The 19,614-nt window shown below is 43.8% G+C and overlaps 1 protein-coding gene across 8 annotated transcripts in view; it reads right to left on the reverse strand.

Moving 5' to 3' along the window:
* Positions 1 to 19,614, reverse strand: part of LOC140410741 (nuclear receptor coactivator 7-like) — a 186,315-nt gene that overhangs the window by 58,678 nt on the left and 108,023 nt on the right. For 6 of the 8 annotated variants that reach the window (XM_072499253.1, XM_072499255.1, XM_072499256.1 and 3 more), the window contains 7 exons: positions 18,835 to 18,908; positions 17,936 to 18,043; positions 17,729 to 17,836; positions 16,157 to 16,315; positions 10,263 to 10,447; positions 8,815 to 9,590; positions 7,025 to 7,193 (listed from right to left, as the gene is read on the reverse strand). In XM_072499253.1, coding sequence (XP_072355354.1) covers positions 7,025 to 7,193; positions 8,815 to 9,590; positions 10,263 to 10,447; positions 16,157 to 16,315; positions 17,729 to 17,836; positions 17,936 to 18,043; positions 18,835 to 18,908 — 1,579 coding nt within the window. The remainder of the gene's footprint in view (positions 1 to 7,024; positions 7,194 to 8,814; positions 9,591 to 10,262; positions 10,448 to 16,156; positions 16,316 to 17,728; positions 17,837 to 17,935; positions 18,044 to 18,834; positions 18,909 to 19,614) is intronic. The other 2 variants (XM_072499254.1, XM_072499260.1) reach the window with 2 other exon arrangements.

Here is a 19,614-nt window from a genome sequence, read left to right on the forward strand (position 1 = left end):
ATGAGGTATACCACGAGCTCGGTAGTGGCGGCTACCCTCAAAATCTGAGGGCAGTGGAGGCGGCACAGGGGGGGGGAGAAAGTTGGGGCCTTGGTGTGGACCCCAATACAGGGGAACCACCGGTTTGTCCCAGGGAGAATAGATGGAGGGTTTTCGGGTGGCACAGGGCAGGGATAAGATGGTTGGGGGACCTGTTTGTGGACGGGAAGTTCGCGAGCCTGGGTGAGCTGGAAGAGAAGTATGGGCTCCCCCCGGGGAACACCTTCAGGTACCTACAGGTAAGGGCGTTTGCCAGGCGGCAAGTGGTGGAATTCCCGCGGCTGCTGCCACGCACAGTACAGGACAGGGTGCTCTCCGGGGGGGTTGGAGAGGGGAAGATTTCGGAAACTTACCAGGTGATGCAGGAGGAGGAGGAGGCCTCGGTGGTGGAGTTGAAAGGTGAGTGGGAGGAGAAGTTGGGAGAGGAGATCGAGGGGGGGGGGGGGGGGGAACGTGGGCAGATGCCCTTGGGAGGGTGAACTCTTCCTCTTCGTACGCGAGGCTCAGCCTCAGACAGTTTAAGGTGGCGCACCAGGCACACATGACCGGAACAAGGATGAGCCGGTTCTTTGGGGGTGAGGACAGGTGTGTTAGGTGCTCAGGGAGCCCAGCAAATCACACCCATATGTTCTGGGCATGCCCAGCGCTGGAGAAATTTTTGAAGGGCGTAGCGAGGACGGTGTCGCGGGTAGTAGGATCCAGGGTCAAACCGGGCTGGGGGTTCGCAATATTTGGGGTTGCAGGGGAGCCGGGAGTGCAGGAGACGAAAGAGGTCGGTATTCTGGCCTTTGCGTCCCTGGTAGCCCGGCGAAGGATCCTTCTTCAGTGGAAGGATGCGAAGCCCCCAAGCGTGGAATCCTGGATCAACGATATGGCAGGGTTTATTAAATTGGAGAGGGTGAAATTCGCCTTAAGGGGATCGGTACAAGGGTTCCTCAGGCGGTGGCAACCATTCTTGGACTTCCTGGCAAAACGGTAGACAATGGTCAGCAGCAACCGGGATGGGGGGGGTTCTATTTTATTTTTGCTTGTTTACACTGGGGGATCTGATGGGGTGTATATATTTGCTATGTTTGCTTTGTGTTAATTCGGGGTATTAATTTATTATTTATGTATGGGGGGGGGAGGGGGTCACGGGTGTTGTTTTATTTTGTTCTGTATTTAATTCTATTGGATTCCTTTTTCATTCTGTTGTTGATATTTTGTGAAAACCTCAATAAAATTTTTTTTTTTTTTAAAAATCAATAGTCTCTTGAATTCCCCCCATATTTTACTGTATCTGGAATACCAATAACACAACGTGCTATGTGATATCACAATACTGGTGGTGCTTGGGGACAGTGAACAGTATAACTCCCATCCAATGTAAAAATTCACTGGTATCCGATCTTCTGCAGTGAGACAAGAAATCCTGAACTGATGTGTGGAAGAAGAAATTCCAGATTCATGTGCATAAAAGGAAATTCTGGATTTGCTAAATTCTGGATGCGTGTGTGAACGAGGAAGTTCTGGATTTTCAAAATCTTGGATTCGTATGCAGAAGAGGAAAGTCTGGATTTTCAAAATTCCGGATTCTTGAGCAGAAGAGGGAATTCTGGATGGCAAAATTCCAGATGTGTGTGCGGAAGAGAAAATTCTGGATTTGCAAAATTCTGGATTCGTGCGCGTTAGAGGAAATTGAGGATTTTTAAAATCCAGGATTCGTGTGCAGAAGAGGAAATTCCTGATTTGCAAAATTCCAGATTTGTATGTCGAAGAGGAAATTCTGGATTAGCAAAATTCTGTATTGCTGTGCAAAAAGCAATTAAATAAGAAAACATCATTCAGTCTACAGAACCCATTCCATGGGCCATGAGAGAATGATCAATTCCAGACTGCCATTCTCTCCATGGTAATCGTTCCACTGTGGCCCGTTCTTTCAATGAATATACGCTAGAATTTGAATCAGTTTCACTGACATATTTCTGCAAAGACTTTCCCTGGAGAACTAGTTTAATGTAGACATTGATGGTGCCTCTCGATAATTGTCAGTGGATATTTAGACTGCCTGGTTCGGACATAATCATGTTGAAATAAAGCTGGAAGTGAATTGTTGGAGAGGAATAGAGTGTGTGTTTGCACAGTGACTTTCGTTATGGTTTACAACAGCTTTGAAAAGATGAATGTAGTGTACTTTACAAAATAACATTTAATGTTCCACTCAATTGTTGTGGAAATTTCATGGATTTTATTTCTGGTTTTTGCTCCGACTACTATCGGAGAGCCATGTGGAAAATAGCATGATTGTCATGCTTATATATGTGAAAATCTGAAAATGTAGGTGGTAAATTCGATTGAGTTAAAATTTCTGACAATCTCTGGACAAGTGTGTGTGCTTTGGAATTGTTCAGGGGAGGAAAGTATCTCCTCGGCAGGTAAGTACAGCTATGTGGGCAAGGGTGGTATTGTTGCGTGATCTTAATAATGACACCGATATGGTTGGGATTAAATGCAGTACTCTTGATGGTTGCCAGGGAGAGGGATGGAGTTGGTAGCATGGGGAACAGAGTCTGTGGCAGGACTATCTGATAGCTTCACTGTTATATTTAAAAGGAAGAAATTTATGTTCATTGTCTGTAAAGAACATTTGTTCATCCTGCGATTGTAAAAGGCACTAAATAAATGTTCTTTTTTCTTGTTGGCCATCTCACTGACCAGCTGAAAACAAACCAAAGTGAAATCCTGATGTACCTCTTCTCAGTAAGCTTTTTTAATTTGTTCATGGGATGTAGACGTCGCAGGCTATTGCCCTTGAGGGGCAGTTAAGAGAAAACCATATTGCTTTGGGTCTGGTGTCACGTGTAGCCCAGACCAGGTAAGGATAGCAGATTTCCTTCCCTAAAGGACATTAGTGAGCCAGATGTTTTTTTTTTTTAAGACAATCGACAATGGTTTCATGGTCATCATTAGACATTTAATTCCAGATTTTTATTTTTATTCAAATTTCACCATCTGCAGTGGCAGGATTTGAACCTAGGTCCCCTGAGCATTACTCTGGGTCTGTTTTGCTAGTCCAGTGACAATACCACTACACCACCACCTCCGTAAAAGTCAAACATTTAGATGATCGACCACATATTAATAAGCACTGACAGTCACCATCATTTGGTCTCGTCTACTGCAAGAAAAAAGTCGTTCACAACAGGGTCAAGAGCTAGATGACTGGCAGCGGATCACTACAAATCCAACCCAAGTGACCTCAAGCACATGGTCCACAAGATAATGAGCACCACTGCCACAAAGCCAGTGGCATTTACATGGCTGAGGTGATCTAACATGACAGTTAGTTGCTATTTTATGCACTTTCTCCACTCACTCCTCACCTTCATCCTGGAAGGTGCCATAAAATGAAAAATGAAAACGGGAAGACCCTTCCCCCATTCCAATAAACAGGGAATGCTTGACCAGACATACAGGCCATCTCAGAAGTCCAACAAACTATTCACTAAAATTGAGAGATGCCATCCCACTGAAGTGGTCGTGGCACACTGGAACACAAACCGAGGCAGGTCTTCATGAATAACCTCAGCCGGTACAGGAATTGAACCCGCATTGTTGGCCTTACTCTGCATCAGAAATCAGTTGTCCAGTCAACTGAGCTAAATCCGTCCCCAGCTTAGCAATATTCCACCTCCCACCACTGCCACTCTGCCAGTTGCTCCTCAGTTAGCCAGCCCAGAATATTTCCACCCATTCTTGAGGTGGTGCAGTCCCAAGATGGGCCCTCAAAACGCAGAGTCTCCCTCAAAGAAAATCAGCAGCTCTCTGCCAGGCATACTGCAGCAGCACTATGTTGGAACACTAGGTCAGGTAAAGGTACTCGCAAGACGTGCATCGAGGGGGATAGACAAAGGTGATCATTTTGTCCTTTTCTATCATTAAAATATTGCTGGATAGTTGTTGAGTTAAAGTTTTTGCTGTTGGCTTTTGTTGATTGGTGTTGGCCAAGGAATCTTTGTCATGGGAATATGAAATGAATGTACTGTAAGGGAATGCTGAATCCATGCTGAGGGGAAGTTCTTTTTAACCAATCATGTGATGGATATGATCTCCTTCATACGACTCCTTCAAGTTGGACTCCAGATTCCAGGTGGTTGTGGCTGGACCTTCCGAACTGTGAAGTCGTGAAGGACACAGCCCACCACAACTCAGATACACACTGCGGAGGTCCCAAATGGTTTAAGCAGCGAGGTCCCTGCTCAAGAAGACCGACAGCTTGCTACATGTCGCTCCATGTCTTTCCTTGAAGGCCCTGTAACCATGGTGAGATGGCTGAAGAGATTTACCCTCATCACTGAACATTCATCTTGGCCTCTGTCTAGGAAGGGTGGAGATGGTGGGAATTTCTGCCTGTTGCAGGATAAAAGCATCATTGGAGCTATGAGGATAACAGGTGATTTCTCGAAGTTGCATACAAGCTGCACATTAATTCAGTGGAAGCCCTGGCCTTTCACTCCCCGTTGACATGGTGGTGGGTGGAGGGGTACACAGAACCATTTACGTGGAGCCCTGTACCATCAAGAAGCCTGTTATCAAGTGAACTCACATGACCTTCCAGTCTGGTCTTTCCTCCTCAGAGAGAAAAGATGAAGTCCCCTCCCCTCCTGCAGAATCCTTGTCACCTTTGTGATGTTTCTGTGGACAGCAAACCGTGATATGCTGCTGATTTTGCCAGCTTCCACCTGGAGTGATCAATCGCATCAAAAGTAAAAGATGATGGTGATCTTCACTGCCACTAGAAGGTTTGTTCCTCACCTTGGTTTGAGAGTCTAGATTTCATGAAGGAGGTGACCCAACCCTGTCTCTACCTCGTTACAGGAAACCTCCTCCTGAGGCATCACTCCTGGATCATTGCAGTGTAAGACTAGTGCTCCCAGAAAATCCTTTCAGGGTAGGGCCTCCTTATCCTGCCACTCACAGAGGTTCCAGTCTCTGAAAGTCATGCTCATGTTGCAGAGTGAGTTGCCCTGCACCTACTGGCCCCATACCTATACAAGGCAATGTTGCCTTCTGTATTTCTGGAGTCAGCACAAACCATCAAATTCCTCAAGCAACTCACAACAGTTCTTCCACCCACGTTGCCGGAGCACAATTAAGCCAAAAGCACTTTAGTTACAACTTGTGTGGCCCCTTATAGACTCTAGAACAGGGACCATCTTTCTTCCTAAGGCTTGTTCTGCCAGAAGTGAATAAGTAAACCATTGCCTGCACATTCATTACCAATTTTGGTATCCTGCGACAGCATCAGCCTATTGAACTCAATGATTTTGGCCACCCACAGGGGATGCAACTGTATGCATCACTCTAGGTGATTCGTCACGTGGAAAGCAGCCAGCGGTGCCTCCTGCTCTACAGATATTCGGAAAGGCCTGCATAAAGCAGCGCTTTGTGAATGAATTGTGAATCCTGGGAGTTTGAAGTATCAGAACATGATTAGTGGACCCATCCCCACAAATTGATTTTTTTTTTTTTTTTTTTTTAGTTCAAATATGATAATTAACTGATATACTAAACTTGATTAGCAACATGCAGAATCATAATTCTCTACTGAATATGAATTGGACTGTTATGAAAATTGGTATGACATGGGTACGCAAGACAATGCATGCACCATTCCCGTACCAAGATATGAATGCCGTGCATGCAAGCAAGAAAATTGTTAATCAAAACCAAGTTGCGTGTTGAGAAATAATTCAGATATTTGGATAGCACTGACTCCTGCCTCTTTCATAATTTTAAGCATACAAAAAGCCAGTACACAAAGTGCCCAATAATTCTCATCTGCAAAATGCCTATTCAATGTGGAAAAATCTGAACGCTTGTAATACTCTAGTCAATGTTTTACATAGAAAATCAATCAAATGTCAAACGGTTTATGTACTTCGACTACTTATTTATACTCTTGTCCAAAGGTTGCTTTAGATTGTCAGAAAAGCATACAGGTAGAGGTCAGCTTCATGAACAGATTGCACAGCACTGAATTCCACAAGAAAATTGAATATCTTTAGAATGGTGCTAAACTAATAAATGTTGAATCTGAAAGACACCTCCAAGCCTTAATAGCCTCGACATTAAACACGTTCAACCAATGCACAGCAGCAATCAACAAGGCCTATATAACGCTTAACTACATAGCCAAAGCAGTAGAGTATAAATTAATTAAACTTGTGAATCAAGCTGTATAGTTTTCTGGTCAGAGCGTTTTCGGAGTACAGCACAGAAATTCAAGTGCCACAAGACTAATATCTAATACCAAAAGTCTGAGTTAGAAGAAATGACTAAAGAAAGTTCCGTTTTTTTGGCCTGGAAAGGAGGTGCTAAAGAAATTATCTTATAAAGAACATTCAATGGTGTGGGGAAAGTATCTGGAATCTAAATTCCACTGGGATAGGTTCAAATTAATACAAAGAAGGAAGAATATCACAAAATAATTCTTCACACAAAAATGATCAATATATGGTGGACGAGTTTTCAAGGCAAAAACCCTGGGTTCATTTAAGAGACAATTGGAACCTGTAATTGGACATCTTTGGGCTTTCTGGATGGTTCCACCAAGGCCTTCCAATGGCCACCATCATCCATCTACAATTCGCTGTCCCGATGACTTTAATATCTAAATAACTAAATTATTTCCAGCCTTCTCTTCCTAAATCCCTTTGCAACCCCCCACATTTTGCTCCTCCTTTAAGACCCCACCGAAACCCAACTCTGTATCCTCGTTAGCTTAGCAGCAATTTTACTGTTTACACTTTCATGAAATACTTTAGACTTTGCCCTACATTAAAGGTGCCGTTGTCCCTAACTCCTACATAATGGTTTGAAAAGACACAAACAATTTCAAAATGTTGCAACATTTGTTTTATTAAACTAAGACTAAGTATTTGTTTATTACAAAATGGCTACTGAACCTTTGACTTATATAATATCTAAACATTCAAGAACTCACCTTTCTTGTGGAACAGCAAACCAATACTCAGGCTGTTTCCCCCTCTTCACATATGGATGCATAGTAGTCACGCTATGTGACACAAATGACTTTCGCATAGGTTTCCCAACCTTAATGCAGAGGAACATGGGTGGTTTCTTACTCTTCTCCTCTTTTGATGGAAGCATATCTGGAAATAATATTTTTTAAATGTGCAAGTGGAAAACTGTACTCAGTACTCTACCACATCCTAACCATTGCCTTGTGCAAATTTACCTTTGTTCTTGTACTGTACTCCCCAATTATAAAACCAAAAACACTGTTGACTTTCTTTGTGCGTTATAGCATTTACAGCAGCATTATTTCAACCCATGCATCACTGCAGCACCTTTTTAAATTTCTCTTTTAAAATACTTTCCACCTTCCTTTTTAAAAGATGATGATGGATCTGTTTCATAAATATTTCTGGTTGGACATTATATGTTCCAACAACCGACTGTGCAAAAATGTCTCTTAATCTTCATTTAGTGTTCATAAATTTATATTCCTCTTTACCAACGTACCGACCAGCAGAAATAATCTTCCCAATTTACTTTACCGAAACCCTTCATAAATTGTGTAATTAAGAGCGTGATTTAAGGCCCAAAAATTAGAGCCCCGTTTTGGGCACATACAACGAGCTCTTTCTCGGTATGGGAAGTGGCGAGAACGACTCCGCTATCAAACTGGACTCACTTACCTCAGCTCATCACTGCAGGAAGAGACCGGGACATCATTTTTAAGTGCCACCCCGATCTCTCAACCCCGATCGGACGCCACCATGGCCTCAGACCAGCCCTACTGCCCCAACTTACCTCTTAGGTGGTCTTCGAGCACCCACCCACCTCTCAAAGGCAAAGTACCCCCACGCCCAATCCCTTCCACGGGCAACCTGACACGTGGGCACTGCCAGCCTGAGACTCAGACAGTGGCTCTGCCAGTGCTATGCAGCCACCCTCCTGGGTGCCCAGGTGGCAGTGCCAAAGTGCCAGATTGGCAGTGTCAAGGTGCCCAGGTTTCAGCAGGAGTGCCAGGGTACCACCTTGCCCATAATCTGACCACTTAGGGGCCTCTGATGGCCTGGGAGACCCCACAAATGTTATGTCTGATCCACACTTGTGTGGACGAGTGTTAAACAGCGCCATGGAGGGGTCACCCAGGCGCGGGCGTTCGTTCCCGGGCCTCGGGAGAATTGGGCGCGGATATATTTAAATGAACTTAATGGCATACTTAAATAAGTTAAATAGGATCTCGCCCAGCGAGGGCGAGATCCAGATCGTGTTGTCTTGCGAGAATGAGATCTCGCAGGGCGTTCTGAGTGTTGCAAATCTCACCTAGTTGGCCGCGACAAAGCCGTTCGATCGTGCCATTAATCCCTTCTAAACCATTATATAACTGCATTCACTTTCAAAGAATCATGCTTTTGTACCTCAGAGTGTCTCAGTTCCTCCACAGCCTTGCACATCATTCCATGTTTTGTATTTTCTCATACTTTCTCGCCCCTCCCAAAATGCATCTCGCTCTTACCCATTTTACCCAACTAAGAATCTTCAACAGTTGGCCCCCAGAAACAGTGAAAGAAATATAATCCAATTAGTAGCTTTTAAAAGAGAAGCATCAAATATTTAAAGGAAAATTTTAGTAGCCTGTAAGGAAAAGCCAGGATTGGAATAAAGTGTAACGCTCACAGATAGGTGCAAGTATGATCGGTAAGCTGCTGTAAAATTCTGAGATTTTATAATTGTATGTAAAGTGAAATATTTGCTGTTTACCTTCGATTGGTCCTTTAAGTTTGTTGAAGAAAGCTTGTACTTCTGACTGACAACCAGTTTCAAAATTATCTTCTTCAATTATTTTTTTCAGAGCAGATTTTGCCGTTTCATTGTTTTGACCAACATTAGATGAATAAATCTGCATTGAGGGAACTTTGTTCCCTTTACTCAAGTCATTATCCAGGTGGGCGCCTTTGCTTTTAGCAGTTGAAATGTTACTGTTACAGGTAATGTCACTGTTCACAGAATTACCCTCATCTAAAGGAAGAACCACCATTCTCGATGGACTTTCGAAAGAATGAATGCACATTTTTGACAACTGTCCAGTCAAAGTTTTTTGAAGCATGGTTCGTTGGTCACTGCAATCTCTAATTTTCACAAGTAAGTCATGTTTCTTACTTTCCACTGGATCAGATATATCGGTTGGTTTCTCTTTAGTTGAATAATTTTGGTAACATTCATTGCTTTGCAGCTCAGACTCCACTGTCCTGGATTTTGACTGTATATTTTCAACAGCACATCTGTAAATAACTTTAGGAGAAGGTGCAGCACTTTCCTCTTTAACTGGGGATGGCGCAAGTTCTGTAAAAACTTCATCAAATGCATCATCCATACTTCTTTGGACTGGACAACAGTTCTCCAAAGAATCATGCTTCCTCAACTGTTGATTTTTACTCATGCCCTTGAAACGATTAAATGGATTTAGGTCCTTCTCAGCAGACAAATCATCCCAATCTCCAGGCCTATACAGAGGAGAGAGATCCTTTGGTATATCACTGTCAGGATAAATGATGTATGCAAATGGGATGTTAAACCAAAAATTAACAAATGAACACAAAAAAGTCAAACAAAATCTAAAATGTTTCAAAGGAAACAAAAGTAATCAGGCAAATAACTTAAACTTATTCACACATACAATGATGTACAAGAGATTACAAGGTGAGTTATATCAATTATGTTAATCTACAAATCCCAGAACTCTTAGCATGATTTAAATGATTGAAACTGTAGCAACATGCAAAGCAAATTCTGAACTGTTTTTTTTTGTATTATAAAGCCTACAGGCAAAGTAAATATTGCAGATGCAATGAATCGATGCTTTTCTCAATTTTATTAATTTTTAAAGCATGTAATTATCCTTTAGTAGATCCAGTACTCCTTGTTTCAGCCAGTGTCTTTTTCACTTTCTATCAGCTAGTCTTCTGGAATGGAATGGAAATTGCTTATTGTCACAAGTAGGCTTCAATGAAGTTACTGTGAAAAGCCCCTAGTCGCCACATTCCAGCGCCTGTTCGGGGAGGCTGTTACGGGAGGCTGTTATGTGTTACTTTTACAAATTATGCTGCAATTTTACTATTAAGGGCATGTAATCCTACATATAAAAAGCAAAGTGATTTTCCAAAGCAGAAATAACTTTTAAACAAATTTGTTATTAAAAAATTACTTACGAAGGAAGTGCATCTTTAATCTTCATGTGCGAGATATCAGGGTATAAGGCAATGGATATGACTTCTTCCATGGGACAAATGAGCCCATATTCCTCACAACCATTCTCTATGACAAGGGAATCGGACTTGTGGGGGTCAAACATTATGTTGTTTGGAGTGACAATCATAACCCCTCCTACTACACCCTGAAAGTGATAAAACAACAGGAAATTGTACAATGTTCCGAATACAAAATGAAATTAAAATAGCAGCTACAGATCCAGTTTTACTTTAAAAAAATGTTATGCTCTCTACTACAACTTATTACACACTAGACTGATTGGAAGACATCTTAATTTCAATGTCCCTAAATTCCAAAGTTAATAAGAAAGAAAATCTTGCATTTATATAGCATCTGTCCTCCTCTGGAACAAAAATAAATACATTGACCCAAATCTTCCGGTCTCCAGATTGCCAGAGACTGGACTTACAAATAAAGATGCATATCAGTTCCCTGTGGAAGTCCTGATATGTGGACTTCTGTGGGAATTACCCAGGAAGTTTCAACTGTCACCTCATCCACATTCATCTTGGTACCTCATCTAAATTTACCATTCAGCAGTTAGTGCTGTAATAAAGGAGAGTGTCTTGTCTTTCCCTTACTATACACCACTTCAACTGGGTTCCTTGAGGCTGCTGGGCCGTGCATTTCTATGGAAACCAGGCTTGAAGGGTCCCAGTAGAATGTGCAGCAGCACAGAAATGGGGGAACCACAGTGGCAATCCGACGATCAATGCTACTTCTCTGAAGACCAGGGCCTTTGTATTGCAAGGACCGTTTTGTAAACAGTGCAATATCCTACAAACAGCAAAGGCATGAATGACCAGCGTTTGATTTTTGTGGTCATGGCAGAGAACAAAATGCTGGTCTAGACATAAAGAAGAATGATTTCTTCAAATAGTGTCACTGCTTCATTCATTATTCACTGAGCAGGCAATAAAGGCCCATCTCAAGCAAAACATGGTGCAGGATTTTCCGTTTCAGAGAATAAATGTTGACGCCAATGCAGAATTTGTGGACTTTCACGACAGCAAAACTGGTGCCACACCTGGACCGATTCCGCTACTGTGGAGGGGCTAGCACCGGCGTCATGTGGAACACAACTGATTCTAATGAGAAATGGTGCGGGATTCACCGGGTCCATGATTGACACTGCGGAGGCTGACAAGCTGCAGCCACATATACATATTACAATCCCCATACACACTCGTCCCAGCCAAAAAGGTGGCATTGGTTGTGCTGGAGGGCGCTCATTCAGCTGATGGGTCGGCTGTAGCCAGAGGGCACCTTGACAAACTATGGCGATGTGAGGCCCCGGAGAATACCAGGTCGGCCCCGCTAATGATATGCAAACGGTGTTTACTGTACGTTCGTTCCAGACTGCATTGACGTCGCTGTCGAAGAGACGGAGAATCGCGATTTGGCATCAAATGGGCACCCACCCAGCTAGCCAGGGGGAACGAGCTAAGGTATCTACAATCAAAAACTTCCTACCAAAGCAAACAAGGGCGTACCCACAACCGCCACGACAGACATTACTGGAAGAGTTACTGGACGCAAGCATACTAGATGAAGGAAACTGCAGCGACATGTATGACCTACTGGTAGAAAGGGCCAACACCGGGCGACTTCCGGTGATGGCGGGCAGGAGGCGGCCGCACAATGGAAGGCTCCGGTTCGGGAACGGCATTTTCGGGCCTTTAAGCCTGGTCCCAGGGTCCACGGAGACGGCAAAAGCAGGGAGAAGGCACAGAGGCGTCAGAGTGAAGGCACAGTGAAGAAAAATGTAGAGGGTGAGCAAAAGAACGTCCGTAAGGAAAACAGCTGAAGGTCCGTCGGGGAGTGGAAAGGTCACTGCGGGGTCACCAAGGAAAACGGAGGCTGGAGCACCAGGGGAGGCCGCATTGCTTACGGCTGAAGAAATAACTAAGGTGATGGCTGCGGAATTCGAAAGGCAGTTGACAAAATACATGGAGACCATGAGGAAGGAGATGAGAGATATTTTGAGTGTGCTGGTGGAGGAGGCGATTTCCCCGGTGACGAAGGCGGTGTGGCAGAGGTGCGAGAGCAAGGGGAGGCGCTGAAGGAAGTGGAGGAGACGGTATTGCAGCACGGTGATCAACTTGCCTCGATGGGGAAGGAGATGGACATTAACAAGGATCTGCGAGGAAAAATGGACAATCTGGAAAACGGATCCAGGCGACAGAATTTGAGGATTGTGGGGCTGCCCGAAGGAGTTGAAGGACCGAGGCCGACTGAGTATTTTGCCGCGATACTGGCGAAATTATTGGGGGAGGGGGAGGATCCCTCCCGATATCAACTGGATCGGGCTCATCGGTCGTGGAGGCCTGTACCAAAGGCGATGAGCCGCCAAGGGTAGTGACTCTATGCTTCCGTAGATACAGTGTGAAGGAGAAGGTCCTGAGCTGGGCCAAGCAGAAGCGGGTGGTGCAGTGGGCTGGAGCTGGTATACTTGTATACCAGGACTTTACGGTGGAGCTGGCGAGGAGGCGGGCTGCCTTCAACCGGGTGAAGAGGGCACTCACTGTACATTAGCAAGGTGTATATCCAGCGAGGCGGAGGGTGACTTACAAGCTCAGGGACTTTTATTTTGGAATGGCGGAAGCAGCGGGGGAGTTTGCGAAGGCAGAAGGATGTGGCAGAACTGAGATATTGAGAAATGGCCATGTGCCGATGTAACCTCATGACTGTATTTTCTTCTTTTTTGTTTCACTGCGTGCGGGTGTATGGGCTAAAGGAGTCAATGTTGTATATATTTGGACAAGGGAAGTGATGGGACTTTCACTCAAAATGAGGGCTCTTTGGGGTGTAGGTGGATATGCGAGGTTTGTATGCTAAAAGGGGATTTCTGGGCTTTCCTAGGGCAAGGGGGAAAGGGACCCGGGGGCCTCCATGCTGCCTGGTTTAAGCCGGCCAGTGAACGGGAGTGAGGTGGGGGGGGGGGGCTGCGGCCATCGGAGCCCGGCAGAACAGGGTCCGAGTGGTCTAGCCGGGGTGGAAAGTTGGGGGGACGGAACAGAGGTTGGGAGGAGGAGTTTTACAAGAGGCAGTGAACAGGAGGAGTTGGAGACTGGGGGGTGGGGGGGGTTACAACTCTTGGGTATCATGTACGGTACTCTTTCAGAGGTTGGAGGGCGTTGAGTGTAGGGGAGGGAGGGGGAGTGGACTCTGTAGGTCAATGGTGACCATGGCGGTCCTGGACACCTTTTTCTCCTTTGTTTTTGTGTTGCCACCGTGGGAGGGTTTGTTTTATTGGATGCATATATTGACAGGTGGGCCGTTGTTTGGGGTGGTGGGAGGATGGGATCGTTGGTATTGTTAAGGGGATTGATTTTGTATTTGTTACCGTTTACTGTTTGTGGGTGGAGTGTAAATTTGGGAGGAAAATGTGAAAATGGAGAATAAAAACATTTTTGAAAAAAAGGGCCAACACCGTACTGGACTCAACAAGAAAGAAATGGGAGGAGGACCTGGGGATTGAAATAGGGTGGGGACTCTGGAGCGAAGCACTGCATAGGGTCAACTCCATCTCTATGTGCGCAAGGTTCAGCCTGATGCAGCTAAAAGTGATACATAGAGCCCACTTAACAAGAACCCGAATGAGTAGGTTCTTCCCAGAGGTGGAGGATAGATGTGAACGGTGCCAAGGAGGCCCGGCCAACCACGCCCACATGTTCTGGTCTTGCCCCAGACTTTGGCAGGGAAGAGACTTGCGGAAGAGGCAGGGAACAAGAGAGGAGAACCAGGGAGGTGTGTGTGTGTGGGGGGGGGGGGGGGGGGGCAGGGAAATGATAGCCGGAAGGAGGGCACGGGAAACGATAACAAACTTGGCATCTACAGGAACAGAGAACAAGGAGAATACAGGCGAAAGACTGGAGGAACGGCTGAAGCGGAGGTGAGCGCGAGACGACAACAGCAGCGAGATTGGTCTAGGAGAAGCAAGTGACAACACCAACACCAGACCCATTCAAGTATTGCCCTCTGTAATTGTTTCTCCGGCACCCAAATGTATATCTACCTCCCCAGTCTCCAGCCCCCCCCCCCCTCCCCCTGCCCTCCCCACCAGCAGTTGCCTACTTATTTGTTGTAAATAATTTTGCCAGTTGCACAGAGTTGCTGCTGTTGAGCTGGTGCATGATACCCTACCAGTTATTTTATTTTTTATTTTATTTTTTACTATTACTTTTTTTTTGGAATGTTTGCGTGTGCCCTTCTCTTATATATCTTATTCTGTGTACATAACGGTAAATATACTTTGTTCAAAAACCCAATAAAAAAACATTTATTAAAAAAAAAAATGGGCACCCGTCGTGATTTTGGCATCGGAACCTATTCTCTGCCCAACTGCGGATGGAGAATCCCGCCCATGGTGTTTCCCCCTACCAAAAAAAGTTCCATACGTCTACACCACACATATAATTATGAGCTGAAGCCTGAAAGACGGGAAAAACGGAGCCAAAATTACTGTTCAACGGGGTAATCATAGGTGCAACATCTTGAGCGGCATGGTAGCATACTGGTTAGCATTTGTTGCTTCACAGCGCGAGGGACCCGGTTTTGATTCCCGGCTTGGGTCGCTGTCTGCGCAGAGTCTGCACGTCCTTCCCACGTCTGCATGGGTTTCCTCCGGGCGCTCCGGTTTCCTCCCACATGTCCCGAAAGATGAGCTTGTTACATGAATTGGACATTCTAAATTCTCCCTCAGTGTACCCGAACAGGCGCTGGAATGTGGAGACTAGGGGGTTTTCACAGTAACTTAATTGCAGTGTTAATCTAAGCCTATTTGTGACACTATTAAAAATTATTATAAACATTCAGCTTTCAATAGTGATATGTGGAACCAGGTATAATACAGAGACAGAGGGGATGAAGATACAGCTAAAGACTCACAGTTAGAGAGAATATAATTCAGCTAAGGTGGAGCAATGTCCTAGATGGTTCTGGGACCGAGGTAGCCAATAAAGATAGCCAAGGATGATGGGTGTTCATATAATTCCCATCTGTAGTCCATATTCTCTTAACCAAAATGCATTTTTCTTTTTTTTTTTAATGTTCAGCCTCATATTCACACAAGAGCGATGCATGACCATATCTTAAGCTGATACTTTGAATGAAGTATGTATCTAACTCTGATTATAGAAACAAATTGAATATCTCTGCAAAACATTGACTAAAATTTAACGGAACTAGAAATTCCTCTTTCCACTCCCATCGCAAGTGAAAGGGCAGTTTTTATACCTTAAAAAAAGGATTCTTGTTCTGGGATTCTCTTTTTTGTACTTTTGAAATTTAAAAAGGAATTTATACCATTGCTAGGAAATCTTGTTACAATTTTCTGCACAAAATTCACTTATGTGCAGAACTTGTAAAAATGTTTGAGAAAGGCAAGGAAAAAGTTGAAATGATCTTAGAGTTATGGTGCTTTCTTGGTGGAAACGGTAAATTACATCAATTGTCAACAGTAGGGCAGTTACTACACTTGGACTTCAGGTATTCAAGCTACATGGTTAGATTCTCAGTTCGCCCCAGAAACAAAGATAATAATAATCTTTATTAGTGTCACCAGTAGGCTTACATTAACACTGCAATGAAGTTACTATAAAAATCCCCTAGTTGCCACACTCCAGCACCTGTTCGGGTACACAGAGGGAGAATTCAGAATGTCCAATTCTCCTATTGGAGTCCAATTGACTCCGCACAGACAGTGACCCAAGCAGAAATCGAACCTGGGACCTGGCGCTGTGAAGCAACAGTGCCAACCACTGTGCTACCGTGCTGCCCAGAATTAAGAATGACAAAGATTCAAATGTATCAAGCTAATCACTCTGGTTACCTCGCCATCTGTTATGTATCTGCAGTTCATTTTCAAAAACTTCTCAGTAAGTGGTTCATCGTCTTCTGAACCTGATGAAGTTATTCTCACGATAGATTGTGAATGCACTGGTGAGGACAGGAAATTCCTTGCAGTTACTTTTCTTGCAAGATCAGCATCCTGTAACGGTTAGATCAATAAATTAAGTTTACAACATACTAACATGCGGTTAGGAGCAGAAATAGGCCATTCGGCCTAGCTTCGTGTCCTTCAGAAATATCACACACTCTGGAATATTCAAGTCCCAGTCTTTGTCAGCTTAGAATCATATAATTTACAGTGCAGGAAGAGGCCATTTAGCACATCTACACCAGCCTTTGGAAAGAGCACCCTACTTAAGCACACACCTCCACCCTATCCCCATAACCAAGTAACCCCACCTAACCTTTTTAACACTAAGCGGCAATTTATTATGGCCAATCCACCTAACCTGCACATCTTTGGACTGTGCAAGGAAACCGGAGCACCCGGAGGAAGCCCACGCAGACATGGGGAGAAAGTGAAAACGCCACACAGTCACCCGAGGCTGGAATTGAAATGGCTTGTGGCCATGAATCTAGAATGGCTATCAAATCAACTTTATTTCTATTTGTGGTATCAATTCATCTGTTTTGTTATGAATGCTATCTGCATTCAGATAGCAGCCTTATAGATCATAGAATTTACAGTGCAGGAGGTTATTCGACCCATTGAGTCTGCACTGGCCCTTGGAAAGAGCACTCTATTTAAGCCCACACCTCCACCTTATCCCTGTAACCCAGTAAACCCACCTAAACTTTTTTGGACACGAAGGGCAATTTAGCATGGCCAATCCATCTAACCTGCACATCTTTGGACTGTGGGAGGAAACCGGAGTACCGGGAGAAAACCCACGCAGACATGGGGAGAACGTGTAGACTCTGCACAGATAGTGACCCAAGCCAGGAATCAAAGCCGAGACCCTGGAGCTATGAAGCAACAGTGCTAACCACTGTGTTACCGCACTGCCCTAAGTTCTGTCTTTTTCCTAATTTTGCAACTTCAAGCCGTATTTGTTGGTGCACCATTAGGTTTGTACACTCCATCCCTTCCTGTCATGCTCTTATCACCATTTCCCTATTGTTACCGTGCTCTCTTGCCATGTCTTCTGTATTTTATTTAACACACCTTCCAAATTTCATTTCTTTGCTCACCATTATTTAGTTGAAAGTTCTCTCTACCACCCGAGTTATATGACTCACCAAAACACTGGTCCCAGCATGGTTCAGGTGAAGACAGTCCCAAGGATAGCTCCCATTTTCCCCATGACTACTGCCAGTGCCCCACGAATCGGCACGTACTTCCCCCACACCAATCTTTGAGCTGCGCATTTAACTTTTACAAGTAAAAGGTTACCTCAATGAAGGTAGTTTAAGAACGGAGAACTATATTTCAACAGTTCAGCAGATGCTTTTTAATACATATTTAAATTTCAAAATCCTCTGGTCTAACAGGATGTACAAATAATTTATTATTTCTAGAACAAAAAGATTAATTAACAACTTGAATACTTACTGGAAGTTTATCATATTCGGCATCAGATGATGGTGGAGTTAGAGGGCTACCACAGTCTGAGGAATTGGCTGCACCAGATGAAGAATGCGTATCTGGTACAAATAAAATCTGAAAGGTGCATAGGACACATTAAACTTAAGCAACCTCCAAAAATATGTCAAACATTTAATTATTTCAGAAGTTTCTACAAAGTTACAAAAGCCATACCTGACCAGGAACAACAACACGACTGAAAAGCCTGTTAATCTGCACAAGTTCATTTGGAGTAACATCAAATTTCAATGCGATGGTATTAAGTGTATCTTGAGACTCAGCCTACAAAATATTAAAAAATTGAACTGCATCTCTTATACTATATTCGCCAACTTATGCAAGAATATCTCTTTCTCATTGCCTCTTACATATGAGGGCAGCACGGTAGCACAAGTGGATACCACTGTGGCTTCACAGCGCCAGGGTTCCAGGTTCAATTCCCCACTGGGTCACTGTCTGTGCGGAGTCTGCACGTTCTCCCAGTGTCTGCGTGCGTTTCCTCCGGGTGCTCCAGTTTCCTCACACAGTCCAAAGACGTGCAGGTTAGGTGGATTGGCCATGCTAAATTGCCCTTAGTGTCCAAAAAGGTTAAGAAGGGTTATTGGGTTACAGGGATAGGGTGGAAGTGAGGACTTAAGTGGGTCGGTGCAGACTCGATGGGCCGAATGGCCTCCTTCTGCACTGTATGTTCTATTTCTTGACAATTATCGTACAATTTCTCTTGCCATACCCAACTTTTTAGCCACATTTACCATAAGACCATAAGAGAATTAGGCCATTCGGCCCATCGAGTCTGCTTCGCCATTCGACCATGGTTTAGATCTGCATTCTCCTGCCTTCTCCCCATAACCCCTGATTCGCTTGTTAGTCAGGAAACCCCCTTATTAATCAAGGACACCTGGTTTGTGCTTGAGGTGCTGTTACCTATTGGGCTACAGACCAAGAGCTGGAAGATGGAATTAGACAGAATAGTTCTTTCTTAGAACATGAGAATTAGGAGCAAGAGTAGGCAATTTACCTAGATAACCATTAAAGTAATTATACATCTTATAAATCAGTAATTGAATTTTTACCATGTATTCAGTGGTTCCCTTTGGCTTCTGGGAAACTATTTTCCTTTCCTTCTTATTGTTTATCTGACTGTCACCTTTAAAAAAGGTAGAAAATATCAAACAAAACTCATTTTTTAAACATCAATTAAATATTACTAATTATACATTAACACTCGGCAATTGTTCAAAAAAAGTTAAGAAATAACCCACAACGGCTTTCAAAACAAGGTACCCTACAGCTCAGGATCTTTTCAAAATACATGTAACGTTGCTTTCTTGGAAAATATATTTAACGTTGCTTTCTTGGAACCAACTGCTATTTATCTGGATTTTATACCTAAGTTTATAAATCCAAAGGATAAATTGAAAACCCATCCAATGTGTATACAAATGAAATAAATGATACTTGGGTAAGATTTACAGCCAATATGTTCATTTTGTAGCCATCTGGAATGGCCACTTACAAGAAACATGGACGTTCGCAAAGCCTAAAGGGAAATGTGGACAATGTAAGATTCAAGCAGGCACAGAGCCTGAATGTATATTTGTGAGCAAAGAATCCAGTCAGCATCGAAACCCCCAACCGATTAGCATTTTAATAGCCCATCTCTGTAAGACAAAGGATTGATACTCAGGTAACCGATACAAGTCCAGACATTTCGACCCAACTCCCTTTACTCAGGAAGTATAAACAACAGGGTCAATGACTGCTTAGGACACTGATGCGCTAAGCGTCAAGAACCACAAAGACATGAGACTTTAACTCAGGCTTTAATATACTACAAGGGAGGCTTACCCGAC

This window comes from Scyliorhinus torazame, chromosome 4 (genome assembly GCF_047496885.1).
Source record: "Scyliorhinus torazame isolate Kashiwa2021f chromosome 4, sScyTor2.1, whole genome shotgun sequence".
Classification (NCBI taxonomy): domain Eukaryota; kingdom Metazoa; phylum Chordata; class Chondrichthyes; order Carcharhiniformes; family Scyliorhinidae; genus Scyliorhinus; species Scyliorhinus torazame.